This window comes from Pongo pygmaeus, chromosome 20 (genome assembly GCF_028885625.2).
Source record: "Pongo pygmaeus isolate AG05252 chromosome 20, NHGRI_mPonPyg2-v2.0_pri, whole genome shotgun sequence".
NCBI lineage: Eukaryota > Metazoa > Chordata > Mammalia > Primates > Hominidae > Pongo > Pongo pygmaeus.
In genome coordinates, this window is record NC_072393.2 from 41885234 (window position 1) to 41908053 (window position 22820).

Consider the following 22820-nt stretch of genomic DNA (forward strand, 5'->3'; position numbering starts at 1 on the left):
ACTCCTGGCCTCAAGTGATCCTCTCACCTTGGCCTGGCAAAGTGCTGGGATTACACGCACGAGCCCCCACATCTGGCCTACAAAATTTTTTTTTAACTCTTGGAACTATGCTTTAGTAGGGATATGGAGCAGTAAAATATTTCAAACATTGCTGTTCAAGTACAAATTTGTGCAGCCACTCGGGTATGTATTTTGACACTGTTTAGTAAAGTGGAAGATATATGAACTGGCAATTCTGCTGGTAAATAAACTCAAGCATGTGTAGCCCATGTGAAAGAATGTTTGTGGCTATGTTGTTTATAAAATAAAAAGCTATAAATAACTAATAGGGCATCATTACTAGAAAGGATGCATAATTGTCGTATACTTCAGAAGGGAGAATACAATATAGAAAAGAAATTGAATTAACCGCGATTTTATCTAATAGGGATGATTCACAGAACTGTAAAAATAAACCAAAGACAATAAGACAACATTCATATAAAGTTTTAAAACGGGGAAAAACTGGAGTATAATGCCGAGAGAAGTATACATAAGTGATAAAACCTCACACTGTGTGACTTACCCAGCCACACAAAACTGATCACACTCCCACCATGGGGACATTCAGCTACAGACAATCCACGCCCAAAGCAACAGGGTCGCACACGCAGGGCCTCTATCGGTCACATAAGCACAAGTGCACACTTACCGAGGAGACGGTCACAGTCACAACCACATTGTCACAGTCGGCGCACACTTGTACCGGGTCACAGTCACGATCACACATTAACCACAGCCACACACACAGATAGAAACATGCAGTTACTCGCAGGTATCCCCACCTGAACTCTGCCGCACACAGTCACACAGCACATAGTCGCACACCACTACGGGGACAAACGCAGTAACACTCAACCAGGCACAAGCTCCCCACAGCCGCACACACAATGCCGCACGTGGTCCCGCTCCCTCTCACACACACCAGCAGCCACAGTCTCCGAGGCCGTGCTGCACACGGTGTGAGCGTTGGAAACACACTCATCACAAGAGCAGCCTGTCACAATCGCGCGATCATTCACCACACACCTCCACACAGACGCAAGCGCACACTTTCAATCTCACCTCCACCGCCGCACAAAGCCGAGGCTCGGCCCCCGGCCCCGCCCTCTCCCGGGTTCCTCACCTCAGGCCTTACGAGCTTCCGAAGCAGCCGAACCCTCCCCGGCACTGGGGTAGTTGCTGGTAAAGCCCTGAGGGTCCCGCCAGCGCGTGACTTGGAGGCTGAATTACCGCGAGAAGTACAGTCTTGCCGAGGAGACCTCCGGGAAGCGTAGTCAGAGACGTATCAAGGCCGGAGAAGATGGCTGCCGATCGTCAAAATTCCTGCCCGCGCCTTGCGTCAGCCCCGCGGAAAGGATCGCCCCCCTCGTCAAACCGCTCGCGCCCCAGAGGCCTCATGGAGCCCCGGCTCAGGCTTGGGCCTTGGCCCCCAAAGAAAGCCACTCCGACGTGTTTGAGATGGGCTTAGTTCCCGGACCTGTCCTACTGCCCCCAGGCGCTGGACAGCCTCAGAAAGAGGACAAGTCTGCATGGAAAGATAATGGCACCACTGAGCCTTCTGGGAGATGTAGTTCGGAGCTGGGAAGGCGGTTGGACCCTCCGAAAGTCATCTTAATTGCCCTCACAGATAAGCCGGCGCTGTGCTGCAGGCCTGAGTACTGTGCGCCCAGAGTGCGCAGGCGCAAACATCCTGGGTTGCTGTTTTGGCCTCTTTGTTCGGGCGTGAATTTTTAGTGCTCCTTAGTGCAGAGGGGTTATGGGACCAGAGGTTGTGAGACTCAAAACTGGTTGGGGACGCAGAAGGGGTGTAGACCAGGAACCTGCGACCTGATGCGGGGAGGTCGAAGGGAAAGGAATCGCCAAACGTGGGACGGGTTTGGAGAGGCAGAAAGAGAATTGCAAAGGGCAGGTGTTATTCTGACTTCTGTGTGCTTTGTGATAAATGAGTGGGACAGGAAGTAAGAGGAGTTTCACTTTCTCCTTCTGCAGTTATTTATGTACTTGGACTAAGTGTATCTCATGGCCAGTATTTGACTGCTTTTGACCTGTAAAGGTATTGTATACACAGTCAAGCATAGTTTAATAATAAGGATATATTCTGGCCGGGTGCAGTGGTTCACGCCTGAAATCCCAGCACTTTAGGAGGCTGAGGGGTTCAGGACCAGCCTGGGCAACACGGTGTAAACCCCGTCTATACTAAAACTGGAAAAATTAGCCGGGCGTGGTGATGCGCGCCTGTAGTCCCAGCTACTCGGGAGGCTGAGGCAGGAGAATCGCTTGAACCCAGGAGGCCGAGGTTGCAGTGAGCCAAGATTGCGCCACTGCACTCCAGCCTGGGCGACAGAGTGAGACTCGGTCTCAAAAAAAAAGAAGGATACATTCTGAGAAATGCGTTGTTGGGCAATTTCATTACTGTGTAATAATTTCATCATTATAGAGTGTACTGACACAAACCTAGACGGTATAGCTGACTGAACACTTAGGCTATATGGTATAACCTGTTGCTCCTAAACTACAAAGCTATACAGCATGTTACTGTACTGAATACAGTTGGAACACTGTAGGGACCAGCCCCACAACGTCTGTGGGTTTTTCTCCCCGTGTGCAGAGACTAGAGGTGGTAGAAATAAAGACACAAGACAGATAAAAGAAAAGACAGCTGGGCCCCCGGGGGACCACTACCACCAAGACGCAGAGACTGATAGTGGCCTCGAATGCCAGGCTGCGCTGTTATTTATTGGATACAAGACAAGGGGGCAGGGTAAGGAGTGTGAGCCATCTCCAGTGATAGGTAAGGTCACGTGGGTCACGTGTCCACTGGACAGGGGGCCCTTCCCTGTTTGGCAGCTGAGGCGGAGAGAGAGAAGACAGCTTACGCATTATTTCTGCATATCGGACACTTTAGTACTTTCAGTAATTTTGTTACTGCTATCTAGAAGGCAGAGCCAGGTGTACAGGATGGAACATGAAAGCGGACCAGTAGTGTGACTGCTGAAGCACAGCATCACAGGGAGACGGTTAGGCCTCCAGATAACTACGGGCGGGCCTGACTCATGTCAGGCCCTCCACAAGACATGGTGGAGTAGAGTCTTCTCTAAACTCCCGAGGGGAAAGGGAGACTCCCTTTGCCGGTCTGCTAAGTAGCAGGTGCTTTTCCTTGGCACTGAAGCTACTGCTAGACCACAGTCCGCTTGGTAACAGGCGTCTTCCCAGATGCTGGCGTTCTGCTAGACCAAGGAGTCCTCTGGTGGCCCTGTCCGGGCATAACAGAGGCTCACACACTTGTCTTCTGGTCACTTCTCACCATGTCCCTTCAGCTCGTACCTCTGTATGGCCTGGTTTTTCCTAGGTTATGATTGTAGAGTGAGGATTATTATAATATTTGAATAAAGAGTAATTACTACAAACTAATGATTAGTGATACCTATGTATAATCATATCTGTGATCTATATGTAGTATAACTCTTGATATTTTATATATTTTATTATACTGAAACAGCTCATGCCCTTGGTCTCTTGCCTCGGCACCTGGGTGGCTTGCCGCCCACAGAACACAATGGTAAGTATTTATGTATCTAAACATATCTAAACACACAAAAGGTACAGTAAAACAAAACAGCATAAAAAGTAAAAAATGGTACACCTGTATAGGGTACTTACCAAGAATGGAGGCTGCAGGACTGGAAGTTGCTCTGGAGAGTCGATGAGAGGTGAGTGAATGTGAAGGCTAGGGCATTACAGTACAACACTCTAGACTTTATAAACACTGTACACTTAGGCTACACTACATGTATTTAAAGTTTTTCTTCCATAATAAATTAACCCTTGTTTGCTGTAACTTTTTTACTTTATAAATGTTCAAATTTTTAAAAACTTTTTGACTCTTCTGTAATATTGCTTAGCTTAAAACACAAATACATTGCACAGCCCATGTGGGATCCATATCTCTTGGTAAGGAAATGTTGCAAGTCAGATGTCATTCTTATGTGGCTACATAGAGGTAGAAAGACTGCATATATGATACTGCCTTTCCCAACCACGGGTTCATATTCTAAAATATCACAACAATGCCCAATCTTTATGGGGTCATAGAAAATATGATTCACTATGGTTGGAGAATTTCCAGAGCCAATTTAAGTTCAGGAATGCTGGCAATGAGAATGATGAGTAGGAATCAGTGTAATGATTTACATAGTTGAAACTATTAACTGGGCCAGGCGCGGTGGCTCACGCCTGTAATCCCAGCACTTTGTGAGGCTGAGGTGGGCGGATCACCTGAGGTTAGGAGTTTGAGACCAGCCTGGGCAACATGGTGAAACCCTGTCTCTACTAAAAATACAAAAATTAGCTAGGCATGGTGGTGCACACCTGTGATACCAGCTACTCGGGAGGCCAAGGCAGGAGAACTGCTTGAACTTGGGAGGCGGAGGTTGCAGTCAGCCGAGATCACGCCACTGCATTCAAGCCTGGGTGACACAGCAAAGACTCCATCTCAAAAAAAAAGTTAAAATAAAATAAAACATATAGCCATTATTTTTCTGTTTGGGGCAATTTTAAAGTTTTTCTTTTGTCACAAAAACGGGAATGTACCTATGCAAAGGCTCGAAATAGGCCATCTTTTTTTTTTTTTTTGAGTTGGAGTTTCACTCTTGTTGCCCAGGCTGGAGTGCAATGGCGCGATCTCGTCTCACCACAACTTCCATCTCCTGGGTTCACGCGATTCTCCTGCCTCAGCCTCCCAAGTAGCTGGGATTACAGGCATGCACTACTACGCCTGGCTAATTTTGTGTTTCTAGTAGAGACGGGATTTCTCCATGTTGGTCAGGCTGGTCTCGAACTCCCGATCTCAGGTGATCTATCCACCTCGGTCTCTGAAAGTGCTGGGATTATAGGCATGAGCCACCGTGCCTGGAAAATAGGCCATCTTTTTAAACAAAAAGGCAATGATTCACAAAAGTCTATGAATAGAACATGTAACTAGTTGATAAAAATCTAATAGGATTTGTTAAAAGTCAGTCAAATCTAATACATCTGAAGTGTTCTTGTATAAAATATCACATGAAGAAAAGAAGACTTTGTTAATGTCTTAAAAAAAACGGTTTCTTCATAGACAATATGACAAGTTACCATTAAAAGTGTTTTGGGACAGCTGGGCATGGTGGCTCACGCCTGTAATCCCAGCACTTTGGGAGGCCGAGGCGGGCGGATCATGAGATCAGAAGATCAGGACCATCCTGGCTAACACAGTGAAACCCTGTCTCTACTAAAAACACAAAAAATTAGCCGGGCGTGGTGGCGGGCACCTGTAGTCCCAGCTACTCGGGAGGCTGAGGCAGGAGAATGGCGTGAACCTGGGAGGTGGAGCCTGCAGTGAGCTGAGATCGCGCCACTGCACTCCAGCCTGGGCAACAGAGCGAGACTCCGTCTCAAAAAAAAAAAAAAAGTGTTTGGGGAGACATAAGGAAATGCAACATTATTCTTCCTGAACACTTTTAGTTCAAGACTTTCCACTCAATAAAATAGGAAAGGATCTGAAATTGAGAAAATGTATTTGAGTACAAACAGCTTGTGAAACGTAATACTTTTTTTTTTGCATCATCAGAGGGTTTTACTGAACTTATAACCATCTTGCCCACTCAGTATGCAATTCAGATGTGAGCAAGGGGCCGGGCGCAATGGCTCACACCTGTAATCTCAGCACTTTGGAAGGCCGAGGCGGGCGAATCACCTGAGGTCAGGAGTTCGAGACCAGTCTGGCCAACATGGTGGAACCCAGTCTCTACTAAAAATACAAAAATTAGCTGGGCGTGGTGGTGTACACTTGTAATCCTAGGTACTCGGGAGGCTGAGGCAGGAGAATTGCTTGAACCTGGGAGGCAGAGATTTCAGTGAGTCCAGATCTCGCCATTGCACTCCAGCCTGGGTGACAGAGCAAGACTCCATCTCAAAACAAAACAAAACAAAACAAAGAAAAACAGATGTGAGAGGAGAGAGGTGTCTCACAGGAGCCTGTACTGTCTTCCGTCCTATGTGTGCCGGTACCTACCACAGGCAAAGAGTTTCTCCCCATTTTGTAGTAATACGATCTTGCTACTAGCAAAAAGAAGTAAACAGCCCCTGTAGAACGAAGGGACTAGAGCCACGGGACTAGAGTCATGGGACTAGAGTCATAGGATGAAGGTTTCCTCTTAATATTTTTTAATCTGATGTTTGAACCCTTTTTTTTTTTTCCTTGAGACAGTCTTGCTCTTTCACCCAGGCTAGAGTGCAGTGGCACGATCTTGGCTTACTGCAACCTCCACCTCCTGGGTTCAAACAATTCTCCTGCCTCAGCCTCCAGAGTAGCTGGGATTACAGGCGCTCACCACCACACCCAGCTAATTTTTGTATTTTTAGTAGAGATGGGGTTTCACCATGTGGGCCAGGCTAGTCTTGAACTCCTTACCTCAGGTGATCCACCCGCCTCGGGCTCCCAAGTGCTGGGATTACAGGCGTGAGCCACTGCGCATGGCCTGATGTTTGAACTCTCAATGCAGCATTCTAGAGAAGGGTGTTCAGGACCTCCTGTGCCCAAGGGACCGATAAAGAAAAAAGCTCCATTTATTATTTGGGATTTGATGCACAGATGAAAAACTTAACACACAATAACGGAAGTCGGTTGTTAGTAAATCACATCCTAGTCTTTCAGCACTTCCATAAGCAGACGACATCTTCAGTTGTCTAGCTCTTGTAGTTTTAGCATAGCACTATCAATGATGCCTATGTCCAGAATCAGTTAAAAAGAACATAATTTTTTTCTCTTAGTTCATCTATTTTTCACTGGCTCATGGTCCCAAGTGTATCTGAATGATTACCTTTGGGCATTCTCTGCTATTGCTTATTAGGGTGCTCTCGATTGTCCCCATGTTTTGTGGGCTGGTTGGGAGGGGGAGCTTGGGAAGGATGTGGGCTGGTTGGGAGGGGGAGCTTGGGAAGGAGGTTGTAAGTCATTGGGACACCTCCAGGGATGATTCCTTCCACGGCTGCAGGAAGTCCTCCTGGAGCCACGCCCACGATGCCTGGCAGATATCTGTATGTTGCACCGTTGAGCTCAGGATGAATTGCTTGCTGGTCTATTGCTAACCAAGGCGCTGATGTGACAAATAATTCCTTGTTCACACAGTTTCTTAAGCTTTCTGGGACGCGACCTGTGATGGCTCGGCGGATCCCGGTGGCAGCTGCCTCCTTCATCTCCAGTGATGCCCGCTTGCTGTCCCAGGCAGTGCGAGGAATGAAGATGAGATTTGGCGCATCTTTCAATGGAGCCTGAGCAAAGCTAAAGGGCTCCGATTCGTGCAAGCCAAGGGCTGCCCCTTGTATCCTGTCCTCCTTGAGGGCCTGTGCTAAGGCTTTCTTGTCCACCAGGCCACCACGGGCTGCGTTCACAAGGAATGCTCCCTGTCTCATCTGCTTTATAGTAAAGTCTTTGACGAGGTGGTGGTTATGTTCACTGAGATTGCAGTGCAAGGAGACGCAGTCACTCTGATACAGCAAACCCTGCAGGGTGTATCAGGGTCCCCTCTGCACGCCCTGGGACCGCTCTATCCCATCCTACAAGTAGGGGTGATAAAATACGACACTGAATCCAAAGGCCTTGGCTCGAACTGCAAACGCTTGCCCCGTGCAACCGAAGCCCATGAGGCCTAGCGTCTCCCACGAATGAGGGCCACTCCCGAGGCCACCTCGAGGATCTGCTCCACGCTCTGAACCCACATGCCTTCCCACAGTGCCTGGTACAGCCACGTGTTCCTCCGGCACAGATTGAGGATGTGGCAGACAGTGGAGTCGGCTGCCTCTTCCACGGCTGCGGAGGGGGTGTTGCACATAGTAATCCGGAGCTCCCTGGCAGCCTTGATGTCCACGTTGTCATAGCCACTTGCCTATCCACACGTTCACTCTCAGGGCATTGAACTTCTCCAGCTCTTCCCTTGTTTAGAATCTTCTCGTGGATCTCCTGCGTGGACTGTGCGTCACAGAAGGCCACAGTGGCCAGCTCCTTCAGGACCGGCATCTTCCACGGTGCGGTCGCAGCCATCCAGCAGCGCCAGCAGCGGGAGGGGGTGCAGGGGGCTGTTCGTGATCTGGGGGTGGATAGCTTCACAAATTCTGTCCAATCGCTGTCTCGTGATTTTGTGCTTATCCACCAGGGCCATTCTTTATGGAACTTTGCAACTCTCAGATCAAAAGGCAAAGCAGGCCCGGCATGGTGGCTCATGCCTGTAATCCCAGCACTTGGGAGGCCGAGGCAGGCAGATCACTTGAGGTCAGGAGTTTGAGACCAGCCTGGCCAACATGAGGAAACACTATCTTTACTAAAAATATAAAAATTAGCTGGGCATGGTGGCGCGCTCCTGTAATCCCAGCTACTCCGGAGGCTGAGGCAGGAGAATTGCTTGAACCTGGGAGTCAGAGTTTGCCGTGAGCTGAGATCATGCCACTGCACTCCAGCCTGAGTGACAGAGTGAGACTCTGTCTCCAAAAACCAAACCAAAACAAACAACAACAACAAAACAAAAGGCAAAGCAGTCCTCTAAAAACTTACGGAAACTCGCAGGAGTGTGTGTGCAAGACGCCACTATGAACCCAATATATATCTGTCCACAAACACTATAGTTCACAGGATGGGCTGTCCATCTTTTTTCTTTCTTTCTTTCTTTCTTTTTGTCACCAGGCTGGAGTGCAGTGGCACAATCTCAGCTCACTGCAATCTCCACCTCCCGGGTTCAAGTGATTGTCCTGCCTCAGCCTCCCGAGGAGCTGGGATTACAGGTGCGCACCACCACACCTGGCTAATTTTTGTATTTTAGTAGAGATGGGGTTTCACCATGTTGGACAGGATGGTCCCGATTTTCTGAACTTGTGATCCACCTGCCTTGGCCTCCCAAAGTGCTGGGATTACAGGTGTGAGCCACTAGCTGTCCATCTTTTTAAGGGAATGAAGCTTCGTTGGTTCAAAAACACTTAAAGTGATGAAACCCTCGTCCTGGGCAGTCAGCGTCCACAGCGGAAAGGCTCTCGCCTCTCCCACCCCTCCCGGAGGCTGTGCTGCCTCAGTTCAGCGCAGCATGGCTCCTGGTTCAGTCCCTCACTCCTCGGGCTGCTCCCAAGCCACCTTAAAATGACACACTGAATTTGGATTATTATTATTATCTTTTTTTTTTTTCAGATGGAGTCTTGCAGTTGTTGCCCAGGCTGGATTGCAGTGGCGCAATTTTGGCTCACTGCAACCTCCGCCTCCTGGGTTCAAGCAATTGTCCTGCCTTAGCCTCCCAAGTAGCTGGGATTACAGGCACCTGCCACCACGCCCAGCTAATTTTTGTATTTTTGGTAGAGACAGGGTTTCACCATGTTGGCCAGGCTGGTCTTGAACACCTGACCTCAGGTGATCCACTCTCCTTGGCCTCCCAAAGTGCTAAGATTACAGGTATGAGCCACCAAGCCTGGTCTAAACATTTATTTTTTTAATTTATTTTTTATTTTTCTTTTCTTTTTTTTTTTTTTTCTTTTTTGAGACAGAGTCTCGCTCTGTTGCCCAGGCTAGAGTGCACTGGCACAATCTCAGCTTACTGCATCCTCTGCCTCCTGGGTTCAAGTGATTCTCCTGCCTCAGCCTCCAGAGTAGCTGGGACTACAGGTGCCCGCCACCATGCCCAGCTAATTTTTATACTTTTAGTAGAGATGGGGTTTCACCATATTGGCCAGGCTGATCTCAAACTCCTGACCTTGTGATCTGCCTGCCTCGGCCTCCTAAAGTGCTGGGATTACAGGCATAAGCCACCGCGCCCGGCTATTTCTTATTTTTTTGAGACGGACTCTCGGCTCACTGCAACCTCTGCCTCCTGGGTTCAAGTGATTCTCCTGCCTCAGCCTCCTGACTAACTGGGATTACAGGCATGTACCACCATGCCTGGTTAATTTTTGCATTTTTAGTAGAGACGGCGTTTCACCCTGTTGGTCATGCTAATCTCGAACTCCTGACCTGGTTATCTGCCCACCTCAGCCTCCCAAAGCGCTGGGATTACAGGCTTTGAGCCGCCGCGCCTGGCCCCAAACATTTATTATTAATTATTCCTTATATTACATTTCCAGGATCTACTATATATATTTTTTATATTTTCATTTTATTTTTTATTAAGAAGTAATAATTGCATGTATTATGGGGTACAATTTGATGTATACATTGTATACATCGTGATGTGTACACAATGACACGTGTACATTGTGGAATGATTGAATCAGCTTTTCCAAGTGTGTTTTCTTCTCAGCACCTCCAAACCTCTCCTCAAGTTAGCCCCAGGCCTTGAGAGAAACAAAGTGCTCTCGCTTAAACTGGGTCGCTTTGATTCCCAGTGGAAAGTTGAGTCACAGAGGGAGGCTCTCTTTCATGTGCTTGGGTTTCACTCACTTTTATCAGCTGGACACTGCCGCAGGGGCTGATTGCTCCCACTCCCTTCCCCAGGTTCTGGGTTATCGTTCATGATTCCAGTGGATTTCCATTTTTCTTCTTGAAATAAAGTACACGGAGTTTATCTTTATGCACTATCATGCTATTCCCAAGTGGCTGAGGCATGCTCTAATCTGCCATCTTGGGGAAAGAAAAGTTTTACGTTTGATATCACAATTTACATATAATTTGTATCAATTAACAAATTGTTGTACCTATGGGTGTTTTGTAGTAGTTTTGTCTTTTTTTTTTTTTTTTTAAGTCAGAGTCCTGCTCTGTTGCCCAGGCTGGAGTGCAGTGGCGTGATCTCGGCTCACTGCAGTCTCCACCTTCCAGGTTCAAGCAATTCTCCTGCCTCAGCCTCCCAAGTAGCTGGGACTACAGGTGCATGCCATTATGCCCAACTAATTTTTTGTAGTTTTAGTAGAGATGGGGTTTCACCATGCTGGGCAGGCTGGTCTTGAACTCCTGACCTCGTGATCCCCCTGCCTGGGCCTCCCAAGTGCTGGGATTATAGGCGTGAGCCACCGCACCTGGCCCCCAGTTTTGTCTTTTAATCTTCAAACTAGAGAGAGAATTGATTTACACCTCACCATTACAGTATTAGAGTGTTGTGAATTTCACAATGTACTTATTTTTTACCTGTAAGTTCGTTTTTGTTTTTTTGGTTTTTTTTGAGATGGAGTCTCATTCTGTCATCCAGGCTGGAATGCAGTGGTGCGATCTCTGCTCACTGCAACCTCCACCTTGCGGGTTCAAGCGAATCTCCTGCCTCAGCTTCCCAAGTAGCTGGATTATAGGCATGTGCCACCATGCCCAGCTAATTTTTGTATTTTTAGTAGAGACAGGGTTTCACCATGTTGGCCAGACTGGTCTTGGACTTCGTCAGTGATCTGCCCGCCTTGGCCTTCCAAAGTGCTGGGATTACAGGCGTGAGCCACCATGGCCGGCCCTTTTTTTCTTTTTTGAGATGGAGTCTTGCACTGTTGCCCAGGCTGGAGTGCAGTGGCGCAATTTTGGCTCGTTGCAACCCCCACCTCCTGGGTTCAAGCAATTCTTCTGCTTCAGCCTCTCAAGTAGCTAGGATTACAGGCACCCACCACCACGCCCGGCTACTTTTTTTTTTGTATTTTTAGTAGAGACAGGGTTTCACTACGTTGGCCAGGCTGGTCTCGCACTCCTGACCTCGTGATCAGGTCGCCTCAGCCTCCCAAACTGTTGGGAATACAGGCGTGAGCCACAACGCCCGGCCCCCATCTTAGACATTTTAAAGTGTACTGTTCAGTGGTATTAAATACATTCATAATGTTGTGCAACCATCACCACCACCCATCTTTATAATTCTTTTCATCCTGTCATAATGAAAACCTATACCCATTAAACGATTAACTCCCCATTCTTCTTTTCTGCTAAAAACCGTAATTCTACTGTCTCTATGATTTTTGACTACTTTAAGTACCTTGTATAAGTGGAATCATATAGTATTTGTCTTTTTGTGTCTGGAATATTTCACTTAGCATTATGTGCTCAAAGTTCATCCACATTGTAGCCTATTACAGAATGTCCTTCATTTTGAAGGCCTAATACTATTCCACTGTATGTATATACCACATTTTGCTTACCCATTCATCTACCTATAGACACTGGGGTGGCCTCCATGTTTTCGGTATTATGAATAACACTGCTATAAACATGAGCATTTGAGTCCTTTCTTTCAATTCTTTTAACTATATACTCAGAAATGGAATTGTTGAATCATATGGTAGTTGTAGGTTTAATGTTTGTCTCTTTTCTTTTGGAGACAGGGTCTCTCTCTGTTGCCCAGACAGGAGGGCAGTGGTGAGACCACAGCTCACTGCAGCCTCAACCTCTAGGGTTCAAGCAATCCTCCCACCTCAACCTCCTGAGCAGCCTTCTGAGGAGGCAAGGGCTGAAGTTGCTGTGAACTGATATGAATATGCTGCTGGAAACTTGGGATAACTTGGATCTGTGCCACTGCTAACATTATCATGACATTATCAAGAATTCAGGGAGCGGTGGCTGACGCCTGTAATCCCAGCACTTTGGGAGGCTGAGGTGGGCGGATCACTTGAGGTCAGGAGTTCAAGACCAACCTGGCCAACATGGTGAAACCCTGTATCTACCAAAAATACAAAAATTAGCTGGGTGTGGTGGCAGGTGCCTGTAATCCCAGCTACTTAGGAGGCTGAGGCAGGAGAATCGCTTGAACCCGGGAGGTGGAGGTTGCAGTGAGCTGAGATCTCACCACTGCACTCCAGCCTGGGCAACAGAGCAAGACTCAAAAAGTCTGGCCAGGCGCGGTGGCTCACGCCTGTAATCCCAGCACTTTGGGAGGCCAAGGCAGGTGGATCACCTGAGGTCGGGAGTTCGAGACAGCCTGACCAACATGGAGAAGTGCTGTCTCTACTAAAAATACAAAATTATCCAAGCGTGGTGGTGTATGCCTGTAATCCCAGCTACTCCAGAGGCTGAGGCAAGAGAATCATGCCACTGCACTCCAGCCTGGGCAACAAGAGCAAAACTCCGTCTCAAAAAAAAAAAAAAAAAAAAAGTTAAAGTACAGGTGCATGCCACCACAGCCAGCTAATTTTTATATTTTTGTAGAGGTTGCCCAGGCTGATCTCGAACTCCTGGGCTCAAGAGATCCCCTCGTAAGCGGCTGGGCGCGGTGGCTCACGCCTGTAATCCCAGCACATTGGGAGGCCAAGGTGGGCAGATCACAAGGTCAGGAGATTGAGACCATCCTGGCTAACACGGTGAAACCCCATCTCTACTTAAAAATACAAAAAAATTAGCCGGGCGTGGTGGCGGGTGCCTGTAGTCCCAGCTACTTGGGAGGCTGAGGCAGGAGAATGGCGTGAACCTGGGAGGCGGAGCTTGCAGTGAGCCGAGATCGCGCCACTGTACTCCAGCCTGGGTGACACAGCCAGACTGCATCTCAAAAAAAAAAAAAAAAAAAAAAAAAAAAAAAGAGATCCTCTCGCCTCAGCCTTCCAAAGTGCTGTTTAATTTTTTGAGGAACTACTCTAATTTTTTCCACAGTGGCTGCACCATTGTACACCCTCATCAATAGGGCATAAGAGTTCCCATTTCTTTTTTTTTTTTTTTTTTGGAAACGGAGTCTTGCTCTGTCGTCCAGACTGGAGTGCAGTGGCTAATTTTTTTGTATTTTGTAGAGATGGGATTTCAGCATGTTGCCCAGGCAGGTCTCGAACTCCTGAGCTCAGGCAATCTGCCTGTCTTGGCCTTCCAAAGTGTTAGGAGTATAGGCATGAGCCACCTGCCAGGCCAGGTTCCCATTTCTTTTTATCCTTGTAAACACTTGTTACTTTCTGTATTTTGTTTAATAGCTATCCTAATGGATGAGTTGGTAATCAAATTTTAGTTTTGGTTTGCAAAGCACTGGCACATGAAAAAATCTTGGGCCGGGTGCAGTGGCTCACGCCTGTAATCCCAACACTTTGGGAGGCTGAGGCGGGCAGATCACCTGAGGTCAGGAGTTCGAGACCAGGCTGGCCAACATGGCGAATTCTCACCTCTACTAAAAATACAAAAATTAGCCAGGCATGGTGGTGTGCGCCTGTAATCCCAGCTACTCGGGAGGCTGAGGCAGAGAACTGCTTGAACCCAGGAAGCAGAGGTTGCAGTGAGCCTAGATTATGCTGCTGCACTGCAGCCTGGGCGACAGAACCAGACTCTGTCTCAAAACAAAAAACAAACAAACAAAAACTTCTTTGCATAAATGGCTATTTAAGTCATTTACCCTTTTGATCTGGTTGTTTGCTTTCTTGTTGAGTATTAGGAATTTTCTATATATTCTGGATATTGATCACACATCAGATACATGAATAACTTCAAATAGTGACTTTGTCTAATATCTCAGTTTTCAGAATTTCAGTACAATTGTTAAAAATAAATCAATTAGGGCCAGGTGCGGTGGCTCACACCTGTAATCCCAGCACTTTGGGAGGCCGAGGCGGGCGGATCACAAGGTCAGGAGATCGAGACCATCCTGGCTAACACGGTGAAACCCTGTCTCTACTAGAAAATACAAAAAATTAGCCAGGCGTGGTGGCAGGCACCTGTAGTCCCAGCTACTCGGGAGGCTGAGGCAGGAGAATGGCGTGAACCTGGGAGGCGGAGCTTGCAGTGAGCCGAGATCGTGCCACTCACTGCACTCAGCCTGGGCAAGAGATCGAGACTCCGTCTCAAAAAAAAAAAAAAAAAAAATCAATTAGGTAAATGTAAATGGGGTAGACATAAAAAGACTTTTCATGTAATTTAACATCTTACCATTATGTTAATTAATAGATATTTACTAAATGTCTTGGTTGGTACCAAATAAGATTAAAAAACCAAAATATGGATTGTTGAACACAAATGTTTGTTCTTGGCATTTTAAATCCTATAAAAACTGTAAATAGGCCAGGTGTGGTGGCTCACGCCTGTAATCCCAGCACTTTGGGAGGCCAAGCCGGGTGGATCATGAGGTCAAGAGTTCAAGACCAGCCTTGCTAACATGGTGAAACCCCGTCTCTACTAAAAATACAAAAATTAGCTGGGTATGGTGGCAGGGGCCTGTAATCCCAGCTACTCGGGAGGCTGAGGCAGAGAACTGCTTGAACCTGGGAGGCAGAGGTTGAAGTGAGCCACGATGGCACCACTGCACTCCAGCCTGGCAGACAGAGTGAGACTCCATCTCAAAAAAAAAAAAAAAAAAAAAAAGGAAAAGAACCAATAAGACAGAGAGATGTAAAGAAAGTTATTAATATGAAGATACATTTTTGGTAAGGCAAGTTAAAAGCAAAAGAGAATAACTTTGTATGAGAAAGAATTTTATGTGATAAATATTGGTCCTAAAGTGATTTTTTTTTTTTAAAGCATATGACAAAGTGGAAAGTCAAAGCATGTTGTCAAAGGTCTGAATAAGTTGTGATAAAGTTAGTGGAGACAGAGATCTGAATTACCCCATTACCAGTATTCATAGGAGACCACAGCAACTTCAGCCCGTGCCTTCTCAGAAGAAAGAATTCAACTGAGGGGAAGCAGAGAAAGAGACCAAGGCAAGTTTCAGAGCACGAGTGGAAGTTAATTTTAAAAGGCTTTAGAACAGTAAAGAAAGGAAAATTCACTTGGAAGAGAGCCAAGCAGATGCCTGAAGGTCCAAGAGAGAAAAGACCAAAAAAAAAAGAGTCTCTGGCCGGGTGCAGTGGCTCACGCCTGTAATCCCAGCACTTTGGGAGGCCGAGAAGGGTGGGTCATGAGGTCAGGAGATTGAGACCATCCTGGCCAACATGGTGAAACCCCGTCTCTACTAAAAATACAAAAATTAGCTGGACGTGGTGGTGCACACCTGTAATCCCAGCTACTTGGGAGGCTGAGGCAGGATAATCGCTTGAACCTGGGAGGTGGAGGTTGCAGTGAGCCGAGATCACGCCACTGCACTCCATCTTGGGTGACAGAGCAAGGCTTCGTCTCAAAAAAAAAAAAAAAAAAAGACTTTAGCCTTGATCCTAGGACTTTATAGATTCACCTCTTTCCCATGATTCTTCCCTTAGGGTGGGCTCCCCAATGCACAGTGCTTTCCTTACCCTTGGGAACTGAGCACACGCAGCATGTTTAGGGAGTTATATACATGCCCATCTGAGGCTTTTTTCCTTTATCTGGTGGCATGTGCCCCTGGAACGTCATGTCGCCATTTTGTCTCTTCACACACATGGCCAAGAAGCTGCTTCTCCCTGGGCCTGCAATCAATTAACACTTTTAATGTTAACAGGTGTGGACCATCAGGAGATTGTCCCTCCTTGGAATTATCTTTTTTTTTTTTTTTTTTTTTTTTGAGATGGAGTCTCACTCCGTCACCCAGGCTGGAGTGCCATGGTGCAATCTCAGCTCACTGCCTCTCGGGTTCAAGCGATTCTCCTGTCTCAGCCTCCCGAGTAGCTGGGACTACAGCATATGCCACCATGCCTGGCTAATTTTTGTATTTTCAGTAGAGGCAAAGTTTCATCATGTTGGTCAGGATGGTCTTGAACTCCTGACCTCAAATGATCTGCCCACCTTGGCCTCCCAAAGTGCTGAGATTACAGGTGTGAGCCACTGCACCCGGCAGAATTATCATTTTTAAAGAGGCAATGTCAAAACTGCCAAACTATTACCTGACATTCCTAGTGGGTGGGCGGAGAGCCCTCACCTGCCTTGCTCATGCCTAACTACATTTAACTATAAAATTCATGAAGGATAAATTTATGCAAGAAATTTTGTGTGTGACCAACTTGGCTATAATTAGAAGACAATTATTTGTCTAAATATTTAGCTTTGATATTAAAAATACACTAATATAAAATGGCCAGGCGCAATGGCTCACGCCTGTAATCCCAGGACTTTGGGAGGCCAAGGTAGGTGGATCACTTGAGCTCAGAATTTCAAGACCAGCCTGGGCAACATGAACCCTGTCTACAAAAAATAGAAAACCAGGCTGGGCACTGGTGGCTCACGCCTGTAATCCCAAGCACTTTGGGAGGCCGAGGTGGGCGGATCATGAAGTCAAGAGATCGAGACCATCCTGGCCAACATTGTGAAACCCAGTCTCTACTAAAAATATAAAAATTAGTTGGGCATGGTGGTGCGCGCCTGCAGTCCCAGTTACTCGGGAGGCTGAGGCAGAATCGCTTGAACCCAGGAGGCAGAGGTTGCGGTGAGCCAAGGTCGTGCCACTGCGCTCCAGCCTGGGCAACAGTGCAACACTCTGTCTCAACAAAAAAAAAAAAAAAAGAAAAAAGAAAACAATAGCCAGGCAGCCAGGCATGGTGGCGCATGCCTATAGTCCCAGCTACTTGGGAAGCTGAGGTGGGAGGATGGCTTGAGCCTGGGAGGTGGAGGTTGCAGTGAGCCAAGATTGTGCCACAATACTCCAGTCTGGGCGACAGAGCCAGACCTTAACTCAAGAAAAGAAAAAGGGGGGTAAAAAGACAAATAATCCTATAGAAAAATGAGCTAACAATATGAAAACTCTCAAAGAAGCAAATCTGGGAGCAAATGAGGTTTATACTCATCAAAGAAGCATACAATTAAGTAGCATCATAGGATCTATTGCAGAGCCAGAGGATATGTTGTTCTTTTGGACCTGACTCTGACATTTATTAAAAAATTTAAAATAACATCTATCCTTTGATCTACCAATCCCTTCCCTGTAATCTGACCCACAGAAATAAAAACAACTGAAATTGAAGGGGTGATTACATGAATTTTTATTGTAGCATTTCTTATGGTGGCAAACAAGCAAACTGTGAGTAAACAAGGGGCAGCTGAATAAATTTACAGTATATAATATTAGAGAATATGATGTTGCAGTTGCTCATCTTACTCTGACCATCGTAATCATTCTTTTTGCTGGGTCCAGGACCATGGCTAACTTATGGCACAAAGATAGCCCTGGTTTGGTCTGAATTTGAGTCCTAGTTATTCTGGTGGCTTCAACGCTACACAAGCACATGGGCAAAACACTTAAAAAATATGAAAGATTATTTAAGTAAAGCAAAATGAGGAACGGAAGAAGACAGTTTAGATTCATGTACATATACATATATTTTATTTGGGTATATTACCTCAGAAAATCAACAACTATCATTTTTAATCTTATCTCAAGACCAACCTTCAGAATGCTAATAAGAAATGCTTATTATAATGCTATAGTAATATTAACATTATATTGAGTTTAAAAGAAATTAATATATTTAAAATCAGTCTACGGTTTTAATGCTGTATACCCATTTTCATAATCATTCAAAAATATCAGGCCAGGCACAGTGGCTCACGCCTGTAATCCCAGCACTTTGGGAGGCCAAGGCGGGCAGATCCCCTGAGGTCGGGAGTTCAAGACCAGCCTGACCAACATAGAGAAACCCCATCTCTACTAAAAATACAAAATTAGCTGGGCGTGGTGGCTCACGCCTGTAATCCCAGTACTCTGGGAGGCCGAAGCAGGTGGATCATCTGAGGTCGGGAATTCGAGACCAGCCTGGCCAACGTGGTGAAACTCTGTCTCTACTAAAAGTACAAAATTAACCTGGCGTTGTGGCACATGCCTGTAATCCCAGCTACTCAGGAGGCTGAGGCAGGAGAATCACTTGAACCTGGGAGGCGGAGGTTGCAGTGAGCCAAGATCGTGCCATTGCACTGCAGCCTGGGCAACATGAACAAAACTCCGTCTCAAAAAAAAAAAAAAAAAAAAATCATTAGTAGCTTTCTCTGTCAATTTATTGTGGAAAGAAATCAAGTAAACAGAAATTCTCAAAAAGATTTGCTTCAAATAAAAGAACACTGTTCAGGTGGAAGATCTCCTTTTTCAGCACTGTCTTCCCAAGGTAACAAGGGGGTTGCGATTGACTTGAGTGTGTCTGACACAATTGAGAAAGAAATTTAGTCTGCAGGTTAAAAGTGAAGATGAAATTCAGGAGTTAATGTCTTACTCAACGGCTTATAAAAAATTTTTAAGAGTGACACAGTTTTCTCATTTTAAAAGTGGCTAATTTCTAATGCTAATACTGGTTATGCAGAGTATTAAAATTTCTGATAAATGTTTTAGTAAAAACTAATTCTGTCCATGTCTGTGCATATATTATTTAATAATATGATCCTTAAATGTATGTGATCCAACCAACCTGTGGCAAATCATAACCTTCAAGACTATATACAGATTAGAACTACGTACAGATTATGTAAAATTTACTCTTGTGACACATGAGTTGGTTTAATTGCAATCAAGTTGCCACCCCAATTAAAAATTATTTCATATTTTAAATATATGATTTTAGAAATATCTTCTATAGAATATTAGTATCTGACTAGGAATGTAAGTCCATTATATTTCATGTACAGCTTCCTCACTCTTATCTGGACTTTTTAATTTTCAGAAGTTTAAGGAAATAAATAGCACGAATGATAGAATGAACACAAATATTACCACCACCCAGAATTAATATTTCGTTATGTTTACTTAGAATGTTTATTTCTTTTTAATAAGAAATAGATACAAAATTGAAGTATCCTTTAACTACCATGCTTGGTAACATTTCCCTTCCACCTCCTTTCTTCCTAGAGGTAACCGCTCCACTTTTGGGAATTGAGTACATACATATCCTTTCAATCCATTCTTTAGTTTTACGTAATTTATCCATAACCAATTCTTAGTACTAGGGCTGGTTAGTGTTGATTTTATTCAAATTCACAGAAGCTTCACTACAATATGTTCATCATTTTCCTTCACTCTAATTTTTTTAAATATTTCTGTTAATATATAGACTTAATTTGTCACTTAACTGCTAGAGAGTACTCTACTATGTTACTATATCACATTTTATTCATCTATTTCACAAGAGACAGCATTTGTTTCCCAACTTCTGGCTACTATAACTCATGGTGCAATGAATTATACAGCTACAGACCAGTACATGACTCCCTGTGTTCATGTTTCTTGGGTATATGCATATATATAGTAGTTCCCCCTTATCCACAGCTTTGCTTTCCATGGTTTCAGTTACCTGTGGTCACCACAGTTCATAAATAGTTGAGAACAGTACAATAAGGTATTCTGAGAGAAAGATCATATTCACATAACTTTTATGATTACAGTATATTGTTATAATTGTTCCATATTATGTTTATTATTGTTTTAAATCTCTTTCTGTGTCTAATCTGTAAACTAAATTTTATCATAGGTATGTATATATAAGAAAAAAACATAGACATAGAGTTTGGTCCTATCTGGGTTTCAGGTATCCACTGGGGGTCTTAGAGTCCATCCCTTGCAGAAAATAGGGGACTACCATACTCAAGAGTGGAACTACCGGGTATTCTGGAATGTTTTAGAAATTCTTTCCTGCCCTAAGGTTTTAAAAACATTTTCTTATAAAACTGTTATATTATTAAGTATTGCTTTTTGCATTTTAGTCTTCAGTACTTTAAGAATTCGTAAGAAAGATATTTTATCATATGATGGGAGAGATTATTTTTCCATATGAAGAGTCAATTAATTTTTAAATAATCCATGATTCCCCCACCAATCTCGGATACTGCCTCTATCAATTACCAGTTCCCCATATATTCATGCACATATTTCTGAATTCAATATTCTGTCTCAGTCTCAGTTTATGACTGCCTCAACAACAAATAATTTTGATGATTCTAGTTTTACAAATCATGTATGTAGCAAAACATCACAAAAATGATAATTTTGTCTTTTAATTTCAAATCCTCATACGTCTCATATCTGTTTCTTAATGCATCTGTACGCCTTCCAGGAACACATTAAGTAGTGTCCATGACTAGATCCTAACTTTAATGAGAATACTCCTAGAAGTACAGCATCGATAATGCTTGTTGTGGCAGTTTTGGGGGTACGGGTTTTCTTTATACTATAATACTTATTAAACATCACAGTATTTAAGTTTTGAATTGCTGCTGAAGGACTTCCCACATTCATGTCACTTTAATGTAAAATGAATTTTCCAATACACTATTAAGTGTAAAATCTGCTGAACATTTTGCTAAATCCAAGGCATTCATAGAGAACTTTAATGAGTATGAATTCTCTGGTGTCTAATGTGATGTGACTTTTGGCTGAAAGCTTTCCCACATTCACTACACTGATAAGGTTTTTCACCAGTATGGATTCTCATGTGCAGAGCAAGGGTTGAGAACTGAGAAAAGGCTTTCCCACATTCATTACAACCATAGGGTTTCTCACCTGTATGGCTTCTCATATGCACAGTAAGAGATGAGCTTTGACAGAAGGCTTTCCCACAGACCTTACACTCATAAGGCTTATCACCCGTATGAATTCTCACATGTACAATAAGTGATGTGATTCGAGAGAAGGCTTTTCCACATTTATTACATTCATAGGGTTTCTCTCCTGTATGAATATTGTGATGTTTAATGAGGTATTGCTTCTGCCTGAAGATTGTTCCACATTCATTACATTTGTAGGGTTTCTCTCCAATATGAATTTTCTCATGCTCAGTGAGATTTGACTTGCCACTGAAGGCTTTCCCACATTCCTTACATGTATAAGGTTTCTCTCCTGTGTGACTTCTCTGGTGTCTAATGAGGCTTGACTTCTGAATGAAAGCTTTCCCACACCCTTTACATTCATAAGGTTTCTCTCCAGTATGGATTCTCTGATGTATAATGAGGTTTTCCTTCTGGCTAAAAGCTTTTCCACACTCACTACATTTAAAGGGCTTCTTTCCAGTATGGATGTTCTGATGTTTAATGAGGTATTGCTTCTGGCTGAAGGCTCTTCCACACTGATTACATTCAAATGGTTTTTCTCCAGTATGAATTTTCTCATGCTCAGTGAGATATGCTTTGCCGTTAAAGGCTTTGCCACATTCCTTACATGCATAGGGTTTGGTTCCTGTATGATTTTTCTGGTGTCTGATGATGGTTGGCATCTGAATAGAAACTTTTTCACATTCATAAGGTTTCTCTCCAGTGTGATGTTTCTGATGAGAAAGGAAGTTTTCCTTCTGGCTGAAGGCTTTTCCACATTTATTACATTTATATGCCTTCTTTCCTGTGTGACTTCTAAGGTGTAGAGTAAGGGATGAGACTCGAGAGCACACTTTACCACATTCGGTGCATTCATGAGATTTCTCTCCAGTATGCATTTTCTTATGCTCTATGAGGTTTTGCTTCAGGCTAAAGGTTTTTCTACATTCATTACATTCATAAGGTTTCTCTCCAGTATGAATTTGATCATGCTGAAGGAGATCTGATTCATGCTGAAGACTTTCCAACATGCCTATCATGCATGTGAATTTAATCAGGAGATTTCCCTAGTATCAAATAAGATGTAATAAGGATGAAAGCTTTCCCACATTCACTAAATTCATATGGTGTATTTTCAATATTAATTCTCGGGTATCTAATGAAGTTAAATTTATGATAGAAGACTTTTCTCACATTGATTACCCTGAGATGAGATGATTACAAAAAGGGATAAAATGTAACATTCTCTTTATATTCTTAATGGTTCTTATACAGCTTCTCTCATATTTAGGTATAAATTGTGTATAAATTATGTTTCAAACTCTTTTAAACTGAGTCCCATACACAGAAGGGTAGTCTTGAAGAATCAATGACTGTGTTCAGAGGAAATACTGTTTCCTAAATTTTCCCTCAGTCTGTATTTTCACAGAGAAAGATGAGACTTAACTTACAAGTCTTTCATGTTGCGTCTTTATCTGTTTATAAACTTCCCAGGCTTCTT

At 44.4% G+C, this 22820-nt stretch overlaps 2 protein-coding genes and 2 pseudogenes across 17 annotated transcripts in view; 1 reads left to right on the plus strand and 3 right to left on the minus strand.

Annotated features, from left to right (window-relative positions):
* Positions 1–1290, minus strand: part of ZNF566 (zinc finger protein 566) — a 44719-nt gene extending 43429 nt beyond the window's left edge. For 4 of the 8 annotated variants that reach the window (XM_063657583.1, XM_063657582.1, XM_054462348.2 and 1 more), the window contains exon 1: positions 1166–1290. The gene's annotated coding sequence lies outside the window, so the exon portion shown is untranslated. Of the gene's footprint in view, positions 1–1104 lie in introns of all 8 variants that reach the window. The other 4 variants (XM_063657589.1, XM_063657587.1, XM_063657588.1 and 1 more) reach the window with 4 other exon arrangements.
* Positions 1291–1342: 52 nt separating this feature from the next.
* LOC129019556 (uncharacterized) lies at positions 1343–3915 on the plus strand (annotated as a pseudogene).
* A 2572-nt stretch (positions 3916–6487) lies between these two features.
* Positions 6488–22820, minus strand: part of ZNF260 (zinc finger protein 260) — a 28922-nt gene continuing 12589 nt past the window's right edge. For 4 of the 9 annotated variants that reach the window (XM_054462367.2, XM_054462369.2, XM_063657592.1 and 1 more), the window contains 2 exons: positions 22771–22820; positions 17773–22386 (listed from right to left, as the gene is read on the minus strand). In XM_054462367.2, coding sequence (XP_054318342.1) covers positions 21121–22359 — 1239 coding nt within the window. In that variant the 5' untranslated portion in view covers positions 22360–22386; positions 22771–22820 and the 3' untranslated portion in view covers positions 17773–21120. Of the gene's footprint in view, positions 6607–17772 lie in introns of those variants that run through there. The other 5 variants (XR_010124913.1, XR_010124914.1, XM_063657590.1 and 2 more) reach the window with 3 other exon arrangements.
* Positions 6913–8303, minus strand: LOC129019560 (C-terminal-binding protein 2-like; annotated as a pseudogene).